The sequence below is a fragment of the Phyllostomus discolor genome, chromosome 4 (assembly GCF_004126475.2).
Source record: "Phyllostomus discolor isolate MPI-MPIP mPhyDis1 chromosome 4, mPhyDis1.pri.v3, whole genome shotgun sequence".
NCBI lineage: Eukaryota > Metazoa > Chordata > Mammalia > Chiroptera > Phyllostomidae > Phyllostomus > Phyllostomus discolor.
The window spans coordinates 49,053,641-49,071,959 of record NC_040906.2 but is presented as its reverse complement, the minus strand read 5'-3'; the positions used below and the strand labels follow the sequence as shown (position 1 = coordinate 49,071,959).

Sequence of the window (18,319 nt, the reverse complement as noted above, 5' to 3'; positions counted from 1 at the left end):
CGGAGGTAAACCAGGGAAGTTTAACTCGATACCTCACCCTGCTATTCACTGTAGTTAGAGGCAGTTAGAGGCAGAGGGAGAGCTAGGGAAAACCCTTCCGTGGGCTACATAGAATCTCTATGTGTTAAGCTACAAGGGTCTTAAGTTATGAAGTATTACTTGTCCATGGTAATAACTCTTAACATGTACATAACTTTTTACAATGTCAGGCACTGTTTTAGCACTTCACATGTATTAACTCATTTAGTCCCCATCAACCCTGTGAATCATTATTTTCATTTTAGAACCAAGGAAACTAAGGCACAGGTTAGATCATTTGCCCCAGTCACCCAGCTAGTAGGAGCAGGGTCTAGGATTTAAGCCCTGGCAGTCTGACTCCAGAGCCTTCCCTATAATCTGTTGGAAGGGTAAATGTAGGACCTAAAATGCCCCTTCCCCGAATGGGGAGATGTCGTTAAAGGGTACTGACTTGCACCTGGAAGATGAAGTTCTGGAGATCTAATGCACGGAACAGTAATTACAGTCAACAATGTTGCGTTATTATCTGGCTAAGAGAACAAATCTTAAATGTTCTAACCAAAAGAAATAATTATGTACTTCTGGCCAAGATGGAGGCCTAGGTAGATATACTTTGCCTCCTCACACAACTAAAAGAAGGACAACAACAAATTGAAAAACAATAAACAATTGCCAGAAAATTGAAGTGTATGGAAGTCCAACAACCAAGGAGTTAAAGAAGAAATATTCATCAAGACTGGTAGGAGGGGCAGAGACAGGCAGCTGGGGTGGAGAGGACTCACGGTGAGGCAGAAGCTGGAGGGCTGGGAGAAACAACTGGGGAGTGAGACAGAGTGCAACCCAGGGTTCCAGCATGGGGAAGTAAACCCCTAACTGTAAAAATCTGTGGGGATTGCAGCAGTGGGAGAAACTCTCAGCCTCACGAGAGTTGGTTGGAGAGACCTAAGGGTCCTAGAACACACAAACCCACCTACCCAGAAATCAGCACCAGAAGGGCCCAATTAGCTTGTGGGTAGCAGGGGAAGTGACTGAAAGCCAGCCTAGAGAGCCGAGCAAGTAACATTGTTCCCTCAGGGACCCCTCCCCGACATACAGCACCACAATGCGGTGACGCGCACTGCCCTGCCCTGGTGAATACCTAAGGCTCTGCCCCTTACTATGTAACAGGTACAACCAGACAAATAAATATGGCCTGAATGAAAGAGTAGATCAAAGCTCCAAAAATACAACTAAGTGATGAAGAGATAGCCAACCTATTAGATGCAGAGTTCAAAACTCTAGTAGTCAGGATGCCCACAGAAATGGTTGAGCATGGTCATAAAGTAGAGGAAGAAGTGAAGGCTATGCAAAGTGAAATAAAGGAAAATGTACAGGGAACCAACAGTGACAGGAAGGAAACTGGGACTCAAATCAACGATTTGGACCAGAAGGAAGAAATAAACATTTAGCCAGGACAGATTGAAGAAACAAGAATTCAAAAAAAAAAATGAGGAGAGGCTGAGGAACCTCCAGGACAACTTTAAATGTTCCAACATCCAAATCATAGAGGTGTTAGAAGGAGAAGAGGAAGAGCAAGAAATTGAAAACTTATTTGAAAAAATAATGGAGAACTTCCCTAACATGGCAAAGGAAATAGATTTCCAGGAAGTCCAGGAAGCTCAGAGAGTCCCAAAGAAGTCAGACCCAAGGAAGCAGATACCGAGGCACATCATAATTACATTACCCAAGATTAAAGAGAAGGAGAGAATCTTAAAAGTAGCAACAGAAAAGGAGGCAGTTACCTACAAAGGAGTTCCCATCAGACTATCAGCTGATTTCTCAAAAGAAACCTTGCAAGCAAGAAGGGGCTAGAAAGAAGTATTCCAAGTCATGAAAGGCAAGGACCTATATGCAAGATTGCTCTATCCAGCAAAGCTGTCACTTAGAATGGAAGGGCAGATACAGTGCTTCCCAGATAAGGTCAAGTGAAAGGAGTTCATGATCGCCAAGCTCTTATTATATGAAATGTTAAAGGGACTTATCTAAGAAATAAAAGAAGATCAAAAACTATGAACAGTAAAATGACAACAAACTCACAACGATCAATAACTGAACCTAAAAAACGAAAACTAAAACCAAGCCAACAGCTAGAACAGGAACAGAATCACAGAAATGGAGATCACATGGAGAGTTATCAACTGGGAATGGGAGGGAGGAGAAAGGGGGAAAAGGTACAGGGAACAAGAAGCACAAATGGTAGGTACAAAATAGGCAGGGGGAGATTAAGAATAGCATAGGAAATGGAGAAGCCAAAGAACTTATATGTACGACCCATGGACACGAACTAAGGTGGTGGAGGGTGGGGGTCGGTGCCAAATGGAGAATAAAGGGAAGAAAAACAAATGGGTCAACTGTCATAGCATAATCAATAAAATATATATATATTTTTATTTTTATTTATTTATTTTTAGAGAGGGAAGGGAGGGAGGGGGGGGAGAGAGAGAGAGAGAGAAAGAGAGAGAGAGAGAGAGACATCAATGTGCAGTTGCTGGGGGTTATGGCCTGCAACCCAGGAATGTACCCTGGCTGGGAACTGAACCTGGGACACTTTGGTTCCCAGCCTGCGCTCAATCCACTGAGCTACGCCAGCCAGGGCAATAAAATATATTAAAAAATAAAAATAAAATTAAAAAATAAAAATTTAAAAGGAAATAATTATGCAATGTGATAGAGGTGTTAGCTAAAGCTATGATGCTAATTATAATATATAAGCATTTCAAATCAACACATTGTACTGCTTAAACTTATACAACATTATATGTCAATTGTATCTCAATGGAAAAAGTTAATAAGTAAAATGCCCCTTCCCCAGTGGCCCCAACACTCCACAATAGCAAGCCTATTAAGAGATTCTCAGCAGTCAGTTCCAGAAAAGCTCTTTGCATGTATAGTTCGTGTTTACTAGTGGGATCATCCTCTACTGCTCTGAAACTTGTTTCTATAACTTAACAACATACCTGGGACATTTTGGAAAGAGCTTTTAAAATTACCTATTGTCTTCATTTTGAGGATGAACAAATCCCTGAGGACCAGAGAGGTTAAGTGATGTGCCCACACTGGATCTCCTACTGGTTTTGGGTCAGCAACCCTCAATGGCCTCCCTTTCTGTCTCAAAATTTATGTTGACACCTGACGCCTTTGGGTGCTAACTTCTCCCATGTGTCAGTCCGGGTTCCTTAATTGTAGTGTCCCACTAAACTGTGTCCTGTGAGGGCCACCAACCCTGCATTCCCTGCTACTTTTCTCAGATGCTGCTTTGAGTCAGGGGATAGTGGCTAGAAATGGGTTGGCAGGACAAAACAGCATTTCCCGAACTTCAATCATTCTGGTACAACTTTCCTGATTCTAATCATTTTCTCATGCTACCTGTTATTTATTTTGCATTTTTCATTAAGTCTATTCACTATACAATTTACTATGCGACTTTTCAGCAAACATTTTCTTTTAAATTAACTACTTTTATAACTGCATATGCTAGTTATAACTTTCAGAACATGAATAAAAACAAACATATAAACATTAAAATAAAACAAAAATTAAGGCACAGACTATCCAGCAGTGGTATACAGCCTACATTTTGGGGGAAATATAAACTAAATGCAGTTTATATTTGCCACATAGCAAGAATATGTTGGCCAGATCAGAGCTTTTCAAACTTATCTAAGCAAAAGACTATTTTTTTAAAGGAAAATCTTCCAATCTATCATGGGCTGATATTTTTGTAAAATAACAATGAATTATTAGAAAAGTTAATTTATAAAAAAAAGACGTACAAAATGCAATTTTAAAAACAATAGGCAACACTACCATCAAGTTGCTGTGTTTCTAAATGCTTACTGTCAATTTCTGTACTTATTCCTCAGGGACTCTAACCAGCAGCTGGGGACCGTGCCTTAAAGAGCAGTGAGCTGCTTAATTGTCCATTCTCCTAAGTAGGTTCCAGCCTTAGATGGCCTGTATATAAATGTATCCCATGGAAACCTGGGCAAGAGACTTTTCCTCTTTGCGCCTCAGTTTCCTCAAATGAAAAATGAAGGGCCCATCACTGGCAGGCTTTTTAGCAACAAAGGCTTCACGTGCTGGGGAGGCCTTCGTCACGTGGCATGTCTGGGAGCCTCCGTGTGACCACGTGGAGGGCCACTGCATCCTGGAAGAGGGTGCGCTGACCTGTGAGGACGGGTCTGCCCAGGACCGGGGTGAGCCCTGAGCAAAAATTCCTTTGGGAAGTAGACATCTAAGTGCAAGGACAGATTTAAAGGGGGACATAAGTGTGTGAGGGGAACCTGGGTAATGGTGGGAGTCAGGATTATTTGTCAGAAACAGAGAGTGGGAAGAAAGAGGGTGAAAGGCAGAGAAGGAAAGGAGTGAGTCTGGAGTACACTTGAATGGACGCATTTGCAGACAGAGGCCTGGGTTTCTGGACTGTCCCACCCAGAAGTTAAAGGCAAGAAGTTGAGCCCATTTGAATGGAAAGAGTTCAGAACTGCCCTTGTGAACCTGTCTTGGGCCAGCACACAGGATGAACAGGACGCTTCCCCTGCCAGACACAGGTGAGGAAACCTAACACCCCACACTCCACACGCGTACGGTGCACTGCATGAAGCCTCAGGCGGCAAGCCCTCCGTGCTGCATGTGCCTCAGCGCAGGCTCTGGCTTGCTCCGGCACCTGGAAAGCTCACTGTATCATATTTAAGCCAGAATGCAAAGGTGTGCGGAACAAACACATGGATGCCAGGGTCGACTTCCTTTGTCTGCTTTATGCTAGGATGACAGAGGATGAGGAAGGACTCACCAGGGCAAATGTGGGCGGCGGTGGGGGTGCTGGAGGGGGAGGAACGGGCATCTTGGACAGTTAAGCTTTCAACAGTCTTGCTGACAAACCTGTAAAAACAAAAGAAATAGAAACAAAATATGGTCATGAATAGACTTCTTAGCAATACTCTGTCCTCCTCCTCTCCCTTTCCCGCCGAAGTGACAGCCATTCACACAGGCCAGCTCTTGTAAGAGGTGGGATTACCTTCATGACATTGCTAAGATATGACTGTTCCAGAAGGACCCTGGCAGGGAGGTCTCTCAGACTAAGTGCCTGACGACACCGGAAGCAAAATCCGGCACCCTGCTGCTCAATCCCACCTCCCACCTAAGCAGGTCGTGGGGGACGACCCGTGCAAGGGCCCTGGGCCTACGGCTGGGGCAGCTGGAGGTCATCATGATACTGCTGGACACGTATCCTGGCAAAGTCTCATGTTCAAGTGCTCCTCATCCTCACTCGTTTCCATGACAAGACCCCTTCTTGCTCTCCCACTCCTCCTCCATCCCATGCCTCGCCACTTTCTTTTCTGTGCAGATTCCTGACATTTGCCTGCGGCTGGGCACACACTGTATGCATGTCAAGATGAATCTGCTTCTGCTCTGGTCTTCGCAGGGCTAGTCCTCCAGGGAAAGGAGACAGAGACAAGGTAAGGTAAGCAGGTAAGGTGAGGGTTGAGGGGGCTCGATTCCTAGATTGTGCTCCTTGAAATTTCCTTGTAGGATCTAAGGCGGGACAAAAGAGGGTGAAAAGAGACTTACACCTGTGACCCCTGGGCTGTTTACTAGAAGTGGGCTTCATGAGGAAAGCTTTGTGCATAGTGTGATCGCCCTGGGAACACAGGAAAGGCCAGACTCCGTTGCTGGGCGGGAGAGTTTAGGGCGACCCTGGTGGGTAGCAGCCAAAACTGCGCTGAGGAAGCTCCAGGAGTTACACCAGCCACAAATCCCGTCTCCCTTTCCCTCAGGCCTTGGAGTCCCTTCCCTGGGTCTCCTCCTGCCAGGTCCCAGTCCCAGTAGTACCTCACCCCCTTTCTCACCCAAAGCAATCCCAGCTTCTCCCACCCAGGCCCTGCCACTGCTCCCAGAGGGGTCCCCGCTCAGCAGCATGGGCATCACCGGAGCCGTTAAAAACATCACATCTCAGCCCCTCTCCCCACAACTGAATCTGCTTCAGCACTTGAACAAGGCCCCTTGGTGATTCGTCTAATTCAGAAGCCTGTCTGCAGAGTGTGAGCCTTAAACCAGCGGGCAGCCTGGGGCGCCGACCACTTGAGTTAATGCCGCTTCTATGGAACGTGTGCCCCTGGTTTCGAACAGCAGAATTATCTTTCTTCCATTCATAAGAGTCTCCTATTGCAGAAAACAATTTCTTAGAACTTAAATTGAACTTAACCACTATAAATTAATGTGGAAAACTTATACCTTGAAACAAATGCTATCATAAAGCAGTGCTTTTCAACTGGAGTGCTGCGAGAACGTTTAAAACACGCAGTACCCGACTCATGAGTCAGGGGCACTGACCTCCTTTCCCTTAGACTGTCAAATTAAAAACTGACAACAGCCAACAGAACAATAGCCGTCTAATGACTAAATCAAAATTATACACATTTTTTTGTCAGATGGGCAAAAAAATTTTTTTTGGTGTGCCTTGGAACTTTAGTACTTAGTTCACGTGTGCCATGGGGTGATAAAAGGTTGAAAATCCTTTAGTAACACTGAGGTAGTGCTGGATGGCTTGCCTTCCGCTAACAGAAATGGATGGAAAAGCTAGAAGGCGGTGGCCAGACATTGCAGAGCTGCAGGAAGAAGGCGTGAGGGCAGTTTGGAACAGTCCTGTCCGAGAGGGCCGCCTAGAAAAGAAAAACCTAAAAGCTCCACAGCCGCAACGGCAGGTCTCACTTATTGACGGGTGACTGGATCCAGGATGTGTTACTTACAGACCCTGCAAACCAGCGTGATTCTGCCAGTTCTGCAGAGGACACTGAGACTCAGAGAAGTTAAGGAACTCACGGAAAGACCTGCACAATTCGTTCCAATCCAGTCCTTTCAACCCGGCTCTTTTTAGATAAGCAGTTTTAGGCAGGGAAAAGACTAGCTAACACTCAGTGCTACTGCTCACCTGCAAACTGGGTGAGACTCTGTTTTTCAATAAGATATCGTCTCAGACAAGGATTCTTTTAAAATGTGTTTCTTACATTAGTTTTTCGCACGATGCCAAGTATACAGTCGTCCCTCGCTATACCGAGGTTCACTTATTGCGGCTTCACTGTATTGCGGGTTTTTTAAAAAAGGCCAAGCGGGCGGTGTAAGCAGGGTCAGCGCCTGTGCTTGGAGGTCTGTTAGGGACTCTCCAGTTGCAGAAGGAGCCTTAGGAGGTCACGGAGTCAGACACCTCGTAGGATCAGAAGGAAGGACAGGAACCTGGAACTGGATTCGGGTCCAGCTGACTGTGAAACATACTGCGGCCAAAGCAATGGTATTATCAGAGCTCGAGAAGGAGGCTCAATAAGGGGGTAGTTTGGCTGGGTCCACCCAGAGGGCCCAAAAGGTGGGCTCCATGGCACAGATCACCCATGTGCTTGGTGGATGGAATGCCCCTCAACGCTCGAGCTCATTGTGTCGGATCCCATGTTCCCCAGGTGACCCGTTGTCCTAGTCCTGCGAAGGATGGATTCAGGTCACCAGGAACCCCGTATGGGTTTGGCTCTCCTGAGTCGGCCTCTGGTTGCAAAGACCAAATTGGACTTCTGTCCTGTCATCTGAGAGGCCAAACTGCAGCAAATGGACCCTTTCAGGGGACTGCTACCCTGCAAGTCCAGTTTAATTATTTTACAATTTCCCATTGTTGCCATTCTGGTTCTGACTATGCACCAACTGACATAAATAAACCCCTGGACCACAGAAGCCTGGCCTTCCCCTCCTGGGCCCCTCAGAGGCACAACAGGGGGAAGTTCTGTGGGGGAGGCTCTCGACTCTCCGAGGCTGATGCAGACCTGAGTACACTGAACGGCACCGGGGGTCAGGGATGCTGACCCCACACGTCCGCATGTAACCTCTGACCTCCCCAAAACTGAACTAGTAGCTTACTGTTGACTGAAAGCTTTACTGATAACAGTCAATTAACACATATACATATTACGTACTGTATTCTCACAATAAAGTACCAAAAAAAATATTACTAAGAAAATTGTAAGGAAGAGAAAGTACATTCATAATATTTTCTGAAAAAGAAAATCTGCATGTAAGTGGACCCATACAGCCCAAACCAGCATGGCTCAAGGGTAACTGTAGTCTTTTCTCTCAGCAGCTGCGGCTTTCCCTGCCCCGGATTTCTCACTCCCTTCCTGACACACCCCTCCTCAGTGCTGACAGGTGATTGATTGATGGCAGAGGCTTCCAGAGTCTCTTGGCTCCTGCCTAGCTGAACAGCTGCGTGGGTGGACTTGTCTAGGTTTGTGAGAACCTTCAGACTCAATCCAGTCACCTCACCACATGGGTCAAATCCCACCTCCCCCACCTCCCCCATGCTGGGCCCACACCAGGCCCACTTCTTGGCTGTCCTCCCACCAGACTTTGAACTCCTCTCGGTCTCCCTAATACCTGGCACAAAGTAGGTGTCTCGTTAAATATGTGTTGAGTGGAAGAGCCAGGTGTCACACAAATAAGCCATGTGCCGGCCATTGGAATGGCTCCCAGCATCAGCCCTTGCACTCTGAGGTTTGGGCAAAGAATCAGCCCCGTGTCAGAGGGGCTTGCTAGCACTGAGTACGGGACTTGCTCCCCTGGCAGTTTCTGACTTTGCCTGTGGAGCAGAACTCAAGGCCTTGGGAGCGCCCTGGCTTCGTTCCTCTCATGGCATTAACAGCTAAAATCATAACCAGAACTGGGCCTTACTGAAGGGCCTCAAAAGCAGCCTGGATCCGAATGGACCAGGCATTCCCAACCTCGATCCTTATACCTTCAGGGTCTGCAGATCCAATTCAGGGGTTTGTGAACTTGGATGGAAAAAAAGGACGTTTATATCTCCTAAGCTCTAGCATTTCCTTCAATTATGAAGGTAAGCCACAGATCACAGCACCTGAAACTTTTTCATCAACAGATTTTCACATGATGTTTTCACATGATGTTTTCACATGATATTGCAACAGTTTCAGATCTGTCTTGAAATTATGGCACCATTTAGATCTGCTGTCAGATCTTGTACATATTTCTGTCTAACTAGTTCCTTAGCAATCCTCTGTATTTTGTTTTATGCATTTAACAACAGTCCAAGGAGGAGTCCTTTGGGCTTTGCCAGACACTAGTGTGGCCTATGGAACGAAAAGGGTTGGAATCCCTTTGAGAACATGAGAGCTGGGCCAGGACATGGTTTGGAATCTGTGCTCTGCTACCTAATAACCTGAGGTAAGAATGTAACCTCTCCCAGCCTCCCATTCCCTCCATTAAATGGGGGTTACTAGGAGGACGGCATGAAATGGTGCTCGGCAAGCTCTCAGCACGGCTGGTAGAGTAAACAGTCAATAGGCGGCCCTAGATCTCTCTTCCTTAAGGGTGAGCATGAGTCCTGCTAGTGTGAGTGCCGCTTGAGAACCTGGCAGAGCAGGGACCAAGCTGGCCGCTTGGCTGAGGCCCTTGCTTAGCCCAGAGTCCTGCGAGGGTAGAGCTGCACAGGTGGAAATGAGAGCCTGAAGACCCGGCCTTGCTGCGTGTGGTTCCGCCCTTGGGAGACAGGAACGCAGCAGGAAAGGCAGCCCTCAAACAAGGCGAAGGACCAGGGCAGTGGCTCCCCAAGTGTGGGCCACCTCGTGCATCAGGATCAGCCTGTGCTCTGTGAGACCACTGGGTCCCGCCTTCCACGGCAGCCAGGCTCCCTGACGTCGGAGGATCTCTGACCTGCCCTTCTGCTGATCCTTGCCCTCCACCCCACCCTCACCCCAGGCATTACATTTGTAAGAACATTCGCTTTTGAGAATTAGTTTACTTTGAAGAATCATTTCACTGTTTAAATAACTGTCATCACAGGGAGAAAAGCCAGAGTTTTCTAAAATGTTCACCTTGTGTGTTGAATTCCATGTGCACAAAGAAAACCACAAGGATGGAAGACTTTTCTGTTTTCAGACACAGTGCTATGCGTTGAATTGTGTCCCTCCCAAATTCACCTGTTAAAGCCTGAACCCCCTAGTACCTCAGAATTGGAGATAAGACATCTAGAGAGGTGATTAGGTTAGGTGAGGCCCTCAAATCCAATACGACTGGGGTCCTTATCAGAAGGGGAAGAGGCACCAGTGATGCAGGAGCACAAAGAAAGTCCAAGAGAGGACACAGAGGGAAGGTGCCCAGAAGACAGTCCTCGGGAAAAGCTGAACCTTTGACACCTTGATCTTGGACTTCTTTCTAGCCCCCAGGACTGCAAGACAATAAATTCTGCTGTTTGAGCCACTCAGTCTGAGGTTTTGTTATGGCAGCCCTAGCAAGTTAACAAACACAGTTTTAACAATTCTTGTCTACTACCCCACTATGGAAATTATAAAATAATGGATTTTGAATAAAATATCCATCAATTGATTTCTCACCCAAAATATCTCTGGATTGTCATGTATTAAAGATATAAAAAAATCATCCCAAACCCTAGGTAGGGTGTGTGAGTGATTACAAAAGTCTTACTTAATAATTGAATACACCACTCAAAACCCATCAAACTCTGGGTGAAAAAGTGTTACAGCGATGGGAGGGATCTACTAACACGCCTTTTAGAAAGGGACCAGCCCTGCGGGTTGAGAGAACAGAGCAGGATGACTCAAAAATTCATTAACTGGTTTTTCTTCGTTGCCTACACACATACAAGTACACACACAATACACATCGACACTTAGAAATGCTGGGATCCCCTCGTTCTGTGAAAGAAATGGTTGGCTTTGTTGGTTCCACTAAGACGCCATTAGGTCAACATCACGGGCCAGCGCTCACGCTAGACAGCACCGCACGCTGACCCCAGGCCGGCGGGGCACCTTGGGGCCCACAGCCCTCTCCTCCACCTGTGATGCTGGCTATGAGGGACACCTGTGAGGAAGACCAACCTGCTTGGCACACTCCTCGCCCTACAACACGTATTCCCCCTGAAGGCACGGCCAATCAGAGGCTCAACTACAGCCCGCAGTTCAGTCAGGAAACTTACGGTTTCTTCTTCAAGGCGCTCATCTCAGAAAGAAGAATTATTTCTGAACGTAAAATGATCTGCCTTCTTAGAGTCAAGAGAACTGTCTAGTTATTTAAATAAACCGTTCCTCAGTTTCTCAAAGCCAACTTTAAGTGCATTCTAGATCATGCCGTGTGCAGCCCTCGGTACGGAACCATATGAAGAGGGGAGAGATTTCCGACACTGTCCAATGAAAACATCTGATAGCCCTCAGAAGGCTGCTTCTGATCCTGTGTGTGTGTGGGGGGGGGGTGCTGAATCAGCCAAATTCTCTTAGAGATGATGAGAAGCAGGTTTATCCCATCATGTTCTATCACCATTTTGAACTATTCAAAAATATAAAGCATCTTGCTAAATAAATTCTTGCCAAAAGTCACCCCTAAATGCTACCCTACAAATGGGAGAAAATTAAACTTTTTTTCAAAAAGGTTGAATCAACAGAGGAGTATTTAATTCGCTGTGTGTGAGGGGCGTTAAGGTGAGGATGCACCGTAATAGAGGTAACACAACTGGACAGATCCAAAGGTCCACATGCTCTCTTGCCCCCATTACTTGTTATTTTGTACCTTATTTCCATTTACATTCATTTATGTTTTGCATTATATATAATGTTCTTAAATTATTTTTATGCATGTATATTTCACATGCGCTTGCCTTCTTCAAGTTGAATTATTCTGAGGTTGTATTTTTTTATGCTTCCAAAAGTAACATTTATTCATTTAGAAAACAACAGACAACACAAAAAATACACAAAGATGAAAATTAAACACAACAGTGGTATTTAACCACTGAAAGAATTTGATAATAATTAAGTTTTAGGTGAAAAGATTTGGGGTTAAAAATACCCAGGCAATTCTTGTTAATGTTTTTGGTATACAGGGTCCAGCACAAACAACACCCCCTTTTTTATGAGCTGATAACTTATACCAAATCTTTTATTACAAAATCATAAGCATGTGATTATTATGTAACTCTGTAACATAACAATATCACACTCAAGCATACTATATGAGATTTTAGGTGAAATGTTTTCAAATCCCTGTCCATCTCATGGGAGACATTCACGTGCCCTACCAACCATACTCAATAGCGTTACTTCTGCGGGATTCTGTATATCCTTCTAGCTTATAAATACAGACACACACACCCTATCTATCTATACATACACACACACAATTGTTTGACTAATAAATACTAATAGAAGGAAATTTATAATAAATACAACTCAACCATGTTTTAGTAAGAAAAGTCTCTTAAATTTATATTGAGTTGTTATAACCATAAAAAAAGATTGCAGAGGTATTCATTATAAAGCCAATGAACCCATTTCAAGTTATACTGTAAAAAGAAAGTCATTTAGCCAACTCAAATTGCTGCTAAAATCCTGAATTTTACAAAGCTTGTAGTTTTGGGATTCTTGCTGAATTATTCTTGATTCTATTCTTTGAGGGTCCTCCATGATGCAAGCTCAGTGGGATGCATTTAAGATCTGCAAACCATTAGTACTAATTAAGATGAAGGTGGCTTTGTTCTTCAACTTCCTGTAAAAACGCTCAACAGGAAAATTGATGCTCACAGCAAACCACAGCCATCCTGTTTCTTTAGCACAATCTTTTCACAGCTGCAGTCGCCCAGAGCTTCTGTTTTACGGTATCAGTCACAGTGCAGTGTCTCTGCCCCAACCCTTACCCCCACCAGCCCAGCCTGTCCTTTGGCCATTTCAGAAAATCTGACATCTTTGCATAAAGTTTGTTTCTATTATTGTTACTCTTCCTCTTCTCAGGTCCAAGCTCAGAGGGTTGCAGGCAATGAGGCAATCGACACAAGAGGAAAGACAGAGAAGGCTGCTCAACCCGAGAGGAAACAAGAGGTAGAGGACAGAAGGCAAGGGTTCCTTCATGACAAGCAAAGCAACAGCCTCACCTAGTTAGTTATCATTGTTGCTCTCAATCCAAGCTGAATGTGGAACACGAGGTTTCTGTTCACGCAACCCCTCATCTCTCAGAACCTACTTGCTCCTCTCTCTGTTGAACATCATTTAAAACGATAGCGTAAGTTTATTCTGCTTACAGGCCATCTTGTCAGTGGTAAGGGTCTGTGTCTCAACTGTAGTTAGAGGGTCGTTGGCTATTTTAGAAATACTTCTTTTTGGACTTTAATTAGATAAGAGTTTAGAATTTTAGATAAGCTACTTTAGAAACACTTCTTTTAGAACTTATTTAGAGAAGAGTTGATTAATTTGAGGAGGTGAGCAAGGCACTTTTCAGAGAACACATTCTGAAACATCTACTATGTCATAACAATTAGTACTACACCAACTCACAATTTTACTGTAAGAGTAACTGCTAGGGAAATAAAGGCTGCTATGAAATAAAATTATTGCTCTAACCTGCTGTCACATGTTTAATTTAAAAACGAATGCAAATTTGGCCCTGGCTAGGTAGCTCAGCTGGTTAGAGCATCATCCCCACAATGCCAAGTTTGTGGGTTCGATCCCCAGGCAAGGCACATACAAGAAGCAACCAATGAATGCATAAATAAGTGGAACAACAAATCTCTCTCTCTCTCAAAATTAAAAAAAAAACTAATGCAAATTCATAGACATCGAACCTTTTCAAAAGTGAGAAAATAAAGGTAAGTAGAATGATCCACCAACCCCGCTGTTGGTTAACTATGGGAAAGGGAAGGGAAACCTTTTCTACTTTACCCACTTAACTGAAAAGTGTTGCTCTCCTCACACTACTTTCCATCTCTGCCAAGCATTAAGGAGCTCAAATCTCAAAGCTAAAATTTTCCTAAATCTCCAGCACCACATTTAGTTTTATCCTGGAATTAAGATCTACTCCTGTCCCTGCTAAACACACACACGCACACACTCACGCACATGCGTGCACCCTCACACATACTCACACACACTGCATTATGTTAACACACTTGATGTATTTTATTTATTTTATTGTTGAAAGTGGAGCCTTCTTATATAAGTTAGAAGTGCTACCAAACTTACTTCTGAAAAGGTCAAAAGACTCAGAAAGGAAAATGTCTCATTTGCTTTAAAGATATTTACCATTGCTGGGACATTTAAAATGAAGCCTCTGTATAATCCCAAACTCTCAGGGCTGGAAAAAGTCATCTCGGTGTCTCTCGACTGCACTTAGGAAAAAGGCTCTTGAAATTATAGAACACTTCCTACGCACTTGGTTCTTAGGTGGCCTTGGGCACATTAGTTACCCCTCTGAGTCCAGTTCCCACAATAAAATGGGGAAATAGTACTTATTAAATAGAATTATTAAATGAGGCAAGTGCTTAATAACTGTGGCCATTTTTTCCTTTTTATTGGATTTATCAGGGTAGCACTGGTTAACGAAACCTGACAGGTTTCAGGTGCACAGGTCCACCACCCATCATCTTGCTCTGTGTTGTGTGTTCACCCTGCCAAGTCAAGTCTCCGCCCACCACCATTGATCCCCCCACCCCCACCCCCTGCCCCCACCCCTCTTCCCCACTGGCCGATCACCACACTGTTGTTGGAGTCCATAAACTTTTTCCTCAATCCCTCCCACTCTCCCCCACCAGCCTCCCCTAACTCAACAGTTGTCAGCCTGCTCACTGTCTATAAGTCTGTCTCTATTTTGCTTGTTAGTTCATTTTGTTAGCCATTAAAAAAAACAAAATAAGCAAAAGTAAAGAGCCTAACACATAGTAAGTGTTCAATAAATGTCACTGTCTCCCTTCCTATTTTACTGTGAGAGGCAGAAACCAGAGTTGATCCAAGCCTTAGTTCATGCGTCCACACCCCTGTAAACCTCTGCATTACAAGTGAATGGTGAAGGGAAGCATACATATGGGGCATTTTAAATTTCTCAGGACAGCATACTAATTAAGGCATTCCTTATTCTAGTATTTTTTTCGGTTTTAATTTTCACAAGTAAGGGTTGCAAAATACAGACAGGTATTTATGACAGGGAGGGGAAATACTCTTTCCAACGAGAAGTAAATGTATGAAAACTTGGTAAAACAAAAATGAGTCAAACCTTAAGCAGCCAGAAACTTCCAAAGTAAATGACGTATTAAGCAAGCCTTCAAAAGGGCATACAACTTAAAAGGTCCAGGAATTAGGTAGCTCACTTCTGCTTACATTTTATCATAGACTGGGGAACTTCCCGCCTATAGGCCAGATCTAGAATTTGGTATCATGGGTGATCAGAGTGAAATTGCTGTTGGACCCAAGGATGGTTTTCGGCACAGGGATTTCTCTTAACTACTGCAGTCCACTCCGGCATGTGCAGTCCTCAAAGAGTTCAGATAGTAAAGTAATTGAAGAGCTGTGACCAACTGACCTATGAATGAACTTTTCAAAGAGCATTAGAAAACCTGACTGTGACTTTAAGTAAATCATTTAAACCTCTTTAGACTATAAAAGGAAGAGTTTTAACTGGATGATGTTCCAGTTCAGAAGCAATATAAGTCTCTGATATGGACATAGAGTACTTAAAGCTCACAATCCAAGTGAAGAGTCTGAATACTTTCCACGTGAATTGACCTCAAAACCTTTCCCAGGGTTCCGTTGTCCTCTGTTAATATGCCGTCTTATTCTTTCTCCGGCCTTCCCACCCACCTTTATCTCTATCAACTGTTCTACTTCCCTGAATTAGCTCTTCCTGCAGCCTTTTCATCATTTGACCACTTCTCCATTTCCTACTCTGTACCCTAGTTATGCCACTGAATTATTTAAAAGAACTTGTACTTACTGACTAAACTGACATGTGCCCCAGAGGGAAAAACACTTTTTTGATACCCCCCACCCCCCAAAAAATACCTTAATCTGCTCTGTAGGTCTCTGGGTACATGGCTTGAAATTTTAACACTACAATATTTTATGCCAAAGCATTAATCATATTAAGTGAAAACAGTACTTTTGAATGCTCCAGAATTTGACTAGCAGTAGTGGCTGCGCACTGCACTGTCAGGATGTGGAACAGAATGCCTCTAAAGAGAAGCTGTCTTCTTAAAGGACTCTGTTTACAAACGGTTTAGTTTAGGATCAGAACTTCAGTAACAGGTCTGTAGCAATAGACAGCAACAGTTTAGTTCTGCGGTGATTTCCTTTGAAGCTCCCAGTGGCTCTGCTTACTTTAAAAGCATTTACTGTTGCTGGTGAAAGTGACAATTCAAAGGCAACCGTGTGGACAACCCCACCGTACACGGAAAGGGTATGCTTCCTGACTGACATAAGCCCCAATTTTAAATGGGGAAGAAAATTCTTGTGGGTCCAAACTACCCAACAGTCAGGAAAAATTCTACTGATAATCTTGCTTACATATCGACTCAAAACACAATTTAGGAATCACCCGCAATCAACATACTGGTGAAACTGGCATTCGGTGCCACAGGAACAGACGTGGTCTTCTACAGAAAAATTAAACGGTATCTCAGCATGCTAAATGGCCCATGAAAAGCCATTCAGTTCTCTCTCTAGCCGACACAGAAAATACATTTAGTTTAAATACAATGCTCCTTACCGTTAAAGGATACCGTAGGAAGGCATGATCAGGGACACAAGCAGACAGAGAGCAAGTGAGATACGAGCCCAGAGAGAAAACCGTCCCTGAAAAAGGCATCATCTTCTAACGCAAGTGTGGGGTCGGTTTTGGACAGCCATTTTGGACCAGCTCTGGCCTCCTGTTAAATGTGACATACTGAGTCAGAAGCAGACGTTTCTGTGGTTATTCGCTTCCTGTGTGATTAATTTGTTGTTTGTTCCTCCCTTGCTGCAGAAAAAGAAACTAGATTGGTTTTACTTAAGAAGCAAGCAAAAAAAAAAAAAAAGCCACAACCTAAACTAAACTAAAACAAAAGAAAGAAAGAAAAGAAATGTTTCTCTGTCCCCAGAGGAGAAACATACCTGTTTGGTAGACTAGCAGGAGGAGATCAGAACCTCCATCCAGTTAACAGCCCAACTTTAATTTATTCTAAATATTTCCACAAAAATAATTTTTCATGGAACCTGCGATTCCTTCAGGAAAATTCCATTTGAAAGTACTACTCTCAGTATTAACTGTACCATTTAGTATTAAGGAAAAAAGTCACTCAAGAACTAAAAGCTCTCTGCCCTGGCTGGTGTAGCTCAGTGGATTGAGTGCTGGCCTGCAAACCATAGGGTCCCTGGTTCGATTCCCAGTCAGGGCACATGCCTGGGTTGCAGGCCAGGTCCCCAGTAGGGAGCATACAAGAGCCAACCACACATTGACCACAATGATGTTTCTCTCCCTCTCTTTCTCCCACCCTTCCCCTCTGTTTAAAAATAAATAAACAACATCTTTTAAAAAAAGAACTAAAAGCTCTCAAATACACTAGTAATTAAGATAAATGATTCTTCCTCATCTACAGAGCATTCAAGTGTATAGGGAGAAAGTTACATATGCAGGTGAGGAGAGCTGGTCAGGTGCATGAATGCAAATGAGTTTTGAAATGTGATTTGGTGCCCAAGTCAGGATGAATGATATAGAGCTCAGGGCATATGAAGATCAGGAGCTTTCCGTGCCAGAATGTTGTTTCTGTCCTTCATATTTAATGGGGTACCAATAACTCTCCCAGGGGATGCTTGACAAAAGCACAGAGATAATGAACATGGAAGGAAAGTCAGATTTCTCATTAAAGGACTCGAAGATGTAGAAGGGCAATGGAATATATTAGAAAATATTATACTAAAGTTTTGAATATATATGAACAACCTGAAAATGTTTATAATTTTTTTCTAGGTCCATCTAAAAGGATCAGACTTAATGTTCACAACACATACCATGTAACTCTGATAAAATAAGATCAGTTGAAAGAATGAAAAACAGGCATATTTAAGTAAGTAACTTTGTTATAAAATCTGGACTTTGGGTCTTGATTTTACTGGGTTCTGAGGAAAATGGCATGAAAAGACAAGTTGCCTATCACTTCCCTTACCTATAAAATGATAGGACCGGGGAGACCAGTGGTTCTCCATTCAAGAGGCTGTTGGAAATGCATGGAGGAATTTTTAGTTGAGAGTGGGGGACAGTGGGTTGTAGTGGTGGAGGGAGGGACCTGTAGGATTCATAGGTGGAGCCAGGAATACAAAAATGTCCCATGTTACTTAAGACAGTCTCACACAAAGTACCAGAAATGCTCCTACTAAGGGATACTAAGATAGTTGATGTCTAAGGTTCTTTCAAATTCTAAATTCTTTGAGATATGAGCCCAGCTGCATGAGCAGAGTTATCG

General features: G+C 43.8%; 1 protein-coding gene across 3 annotated transcripts in view; it reads right to left on the bottom strand.

The window, feature by feature from the left end:
• Window positions 1-18,319, bottom strand: part of WIPF1 (WAS/WASL interacting protein family member 1) — a 120,857-nt gene that overhangs the window by 20,293 nt on the left and 82,245 nt on the right. For 2 of the 3 annotated variants that reach the window (XM_028509837.2, XM_036023274.1), the window contains exon 2: window positions 4,850-4,938. In XM_028509837.2, the coding sequence (XP_028365638.1) occupies window positions 4,850-4,900 (51 nt within the window). In that variant the 5' untranslated portion in view covers window positions 4,901-4,938. Of the gene's footprint in view, window positions 1-4,849; window positions 4,939-16,587; window positions 16,841-18,319 lie in introns of those variants that run through there. The other variant, XM_036023273.1, reaches the window with a different exon arrangement.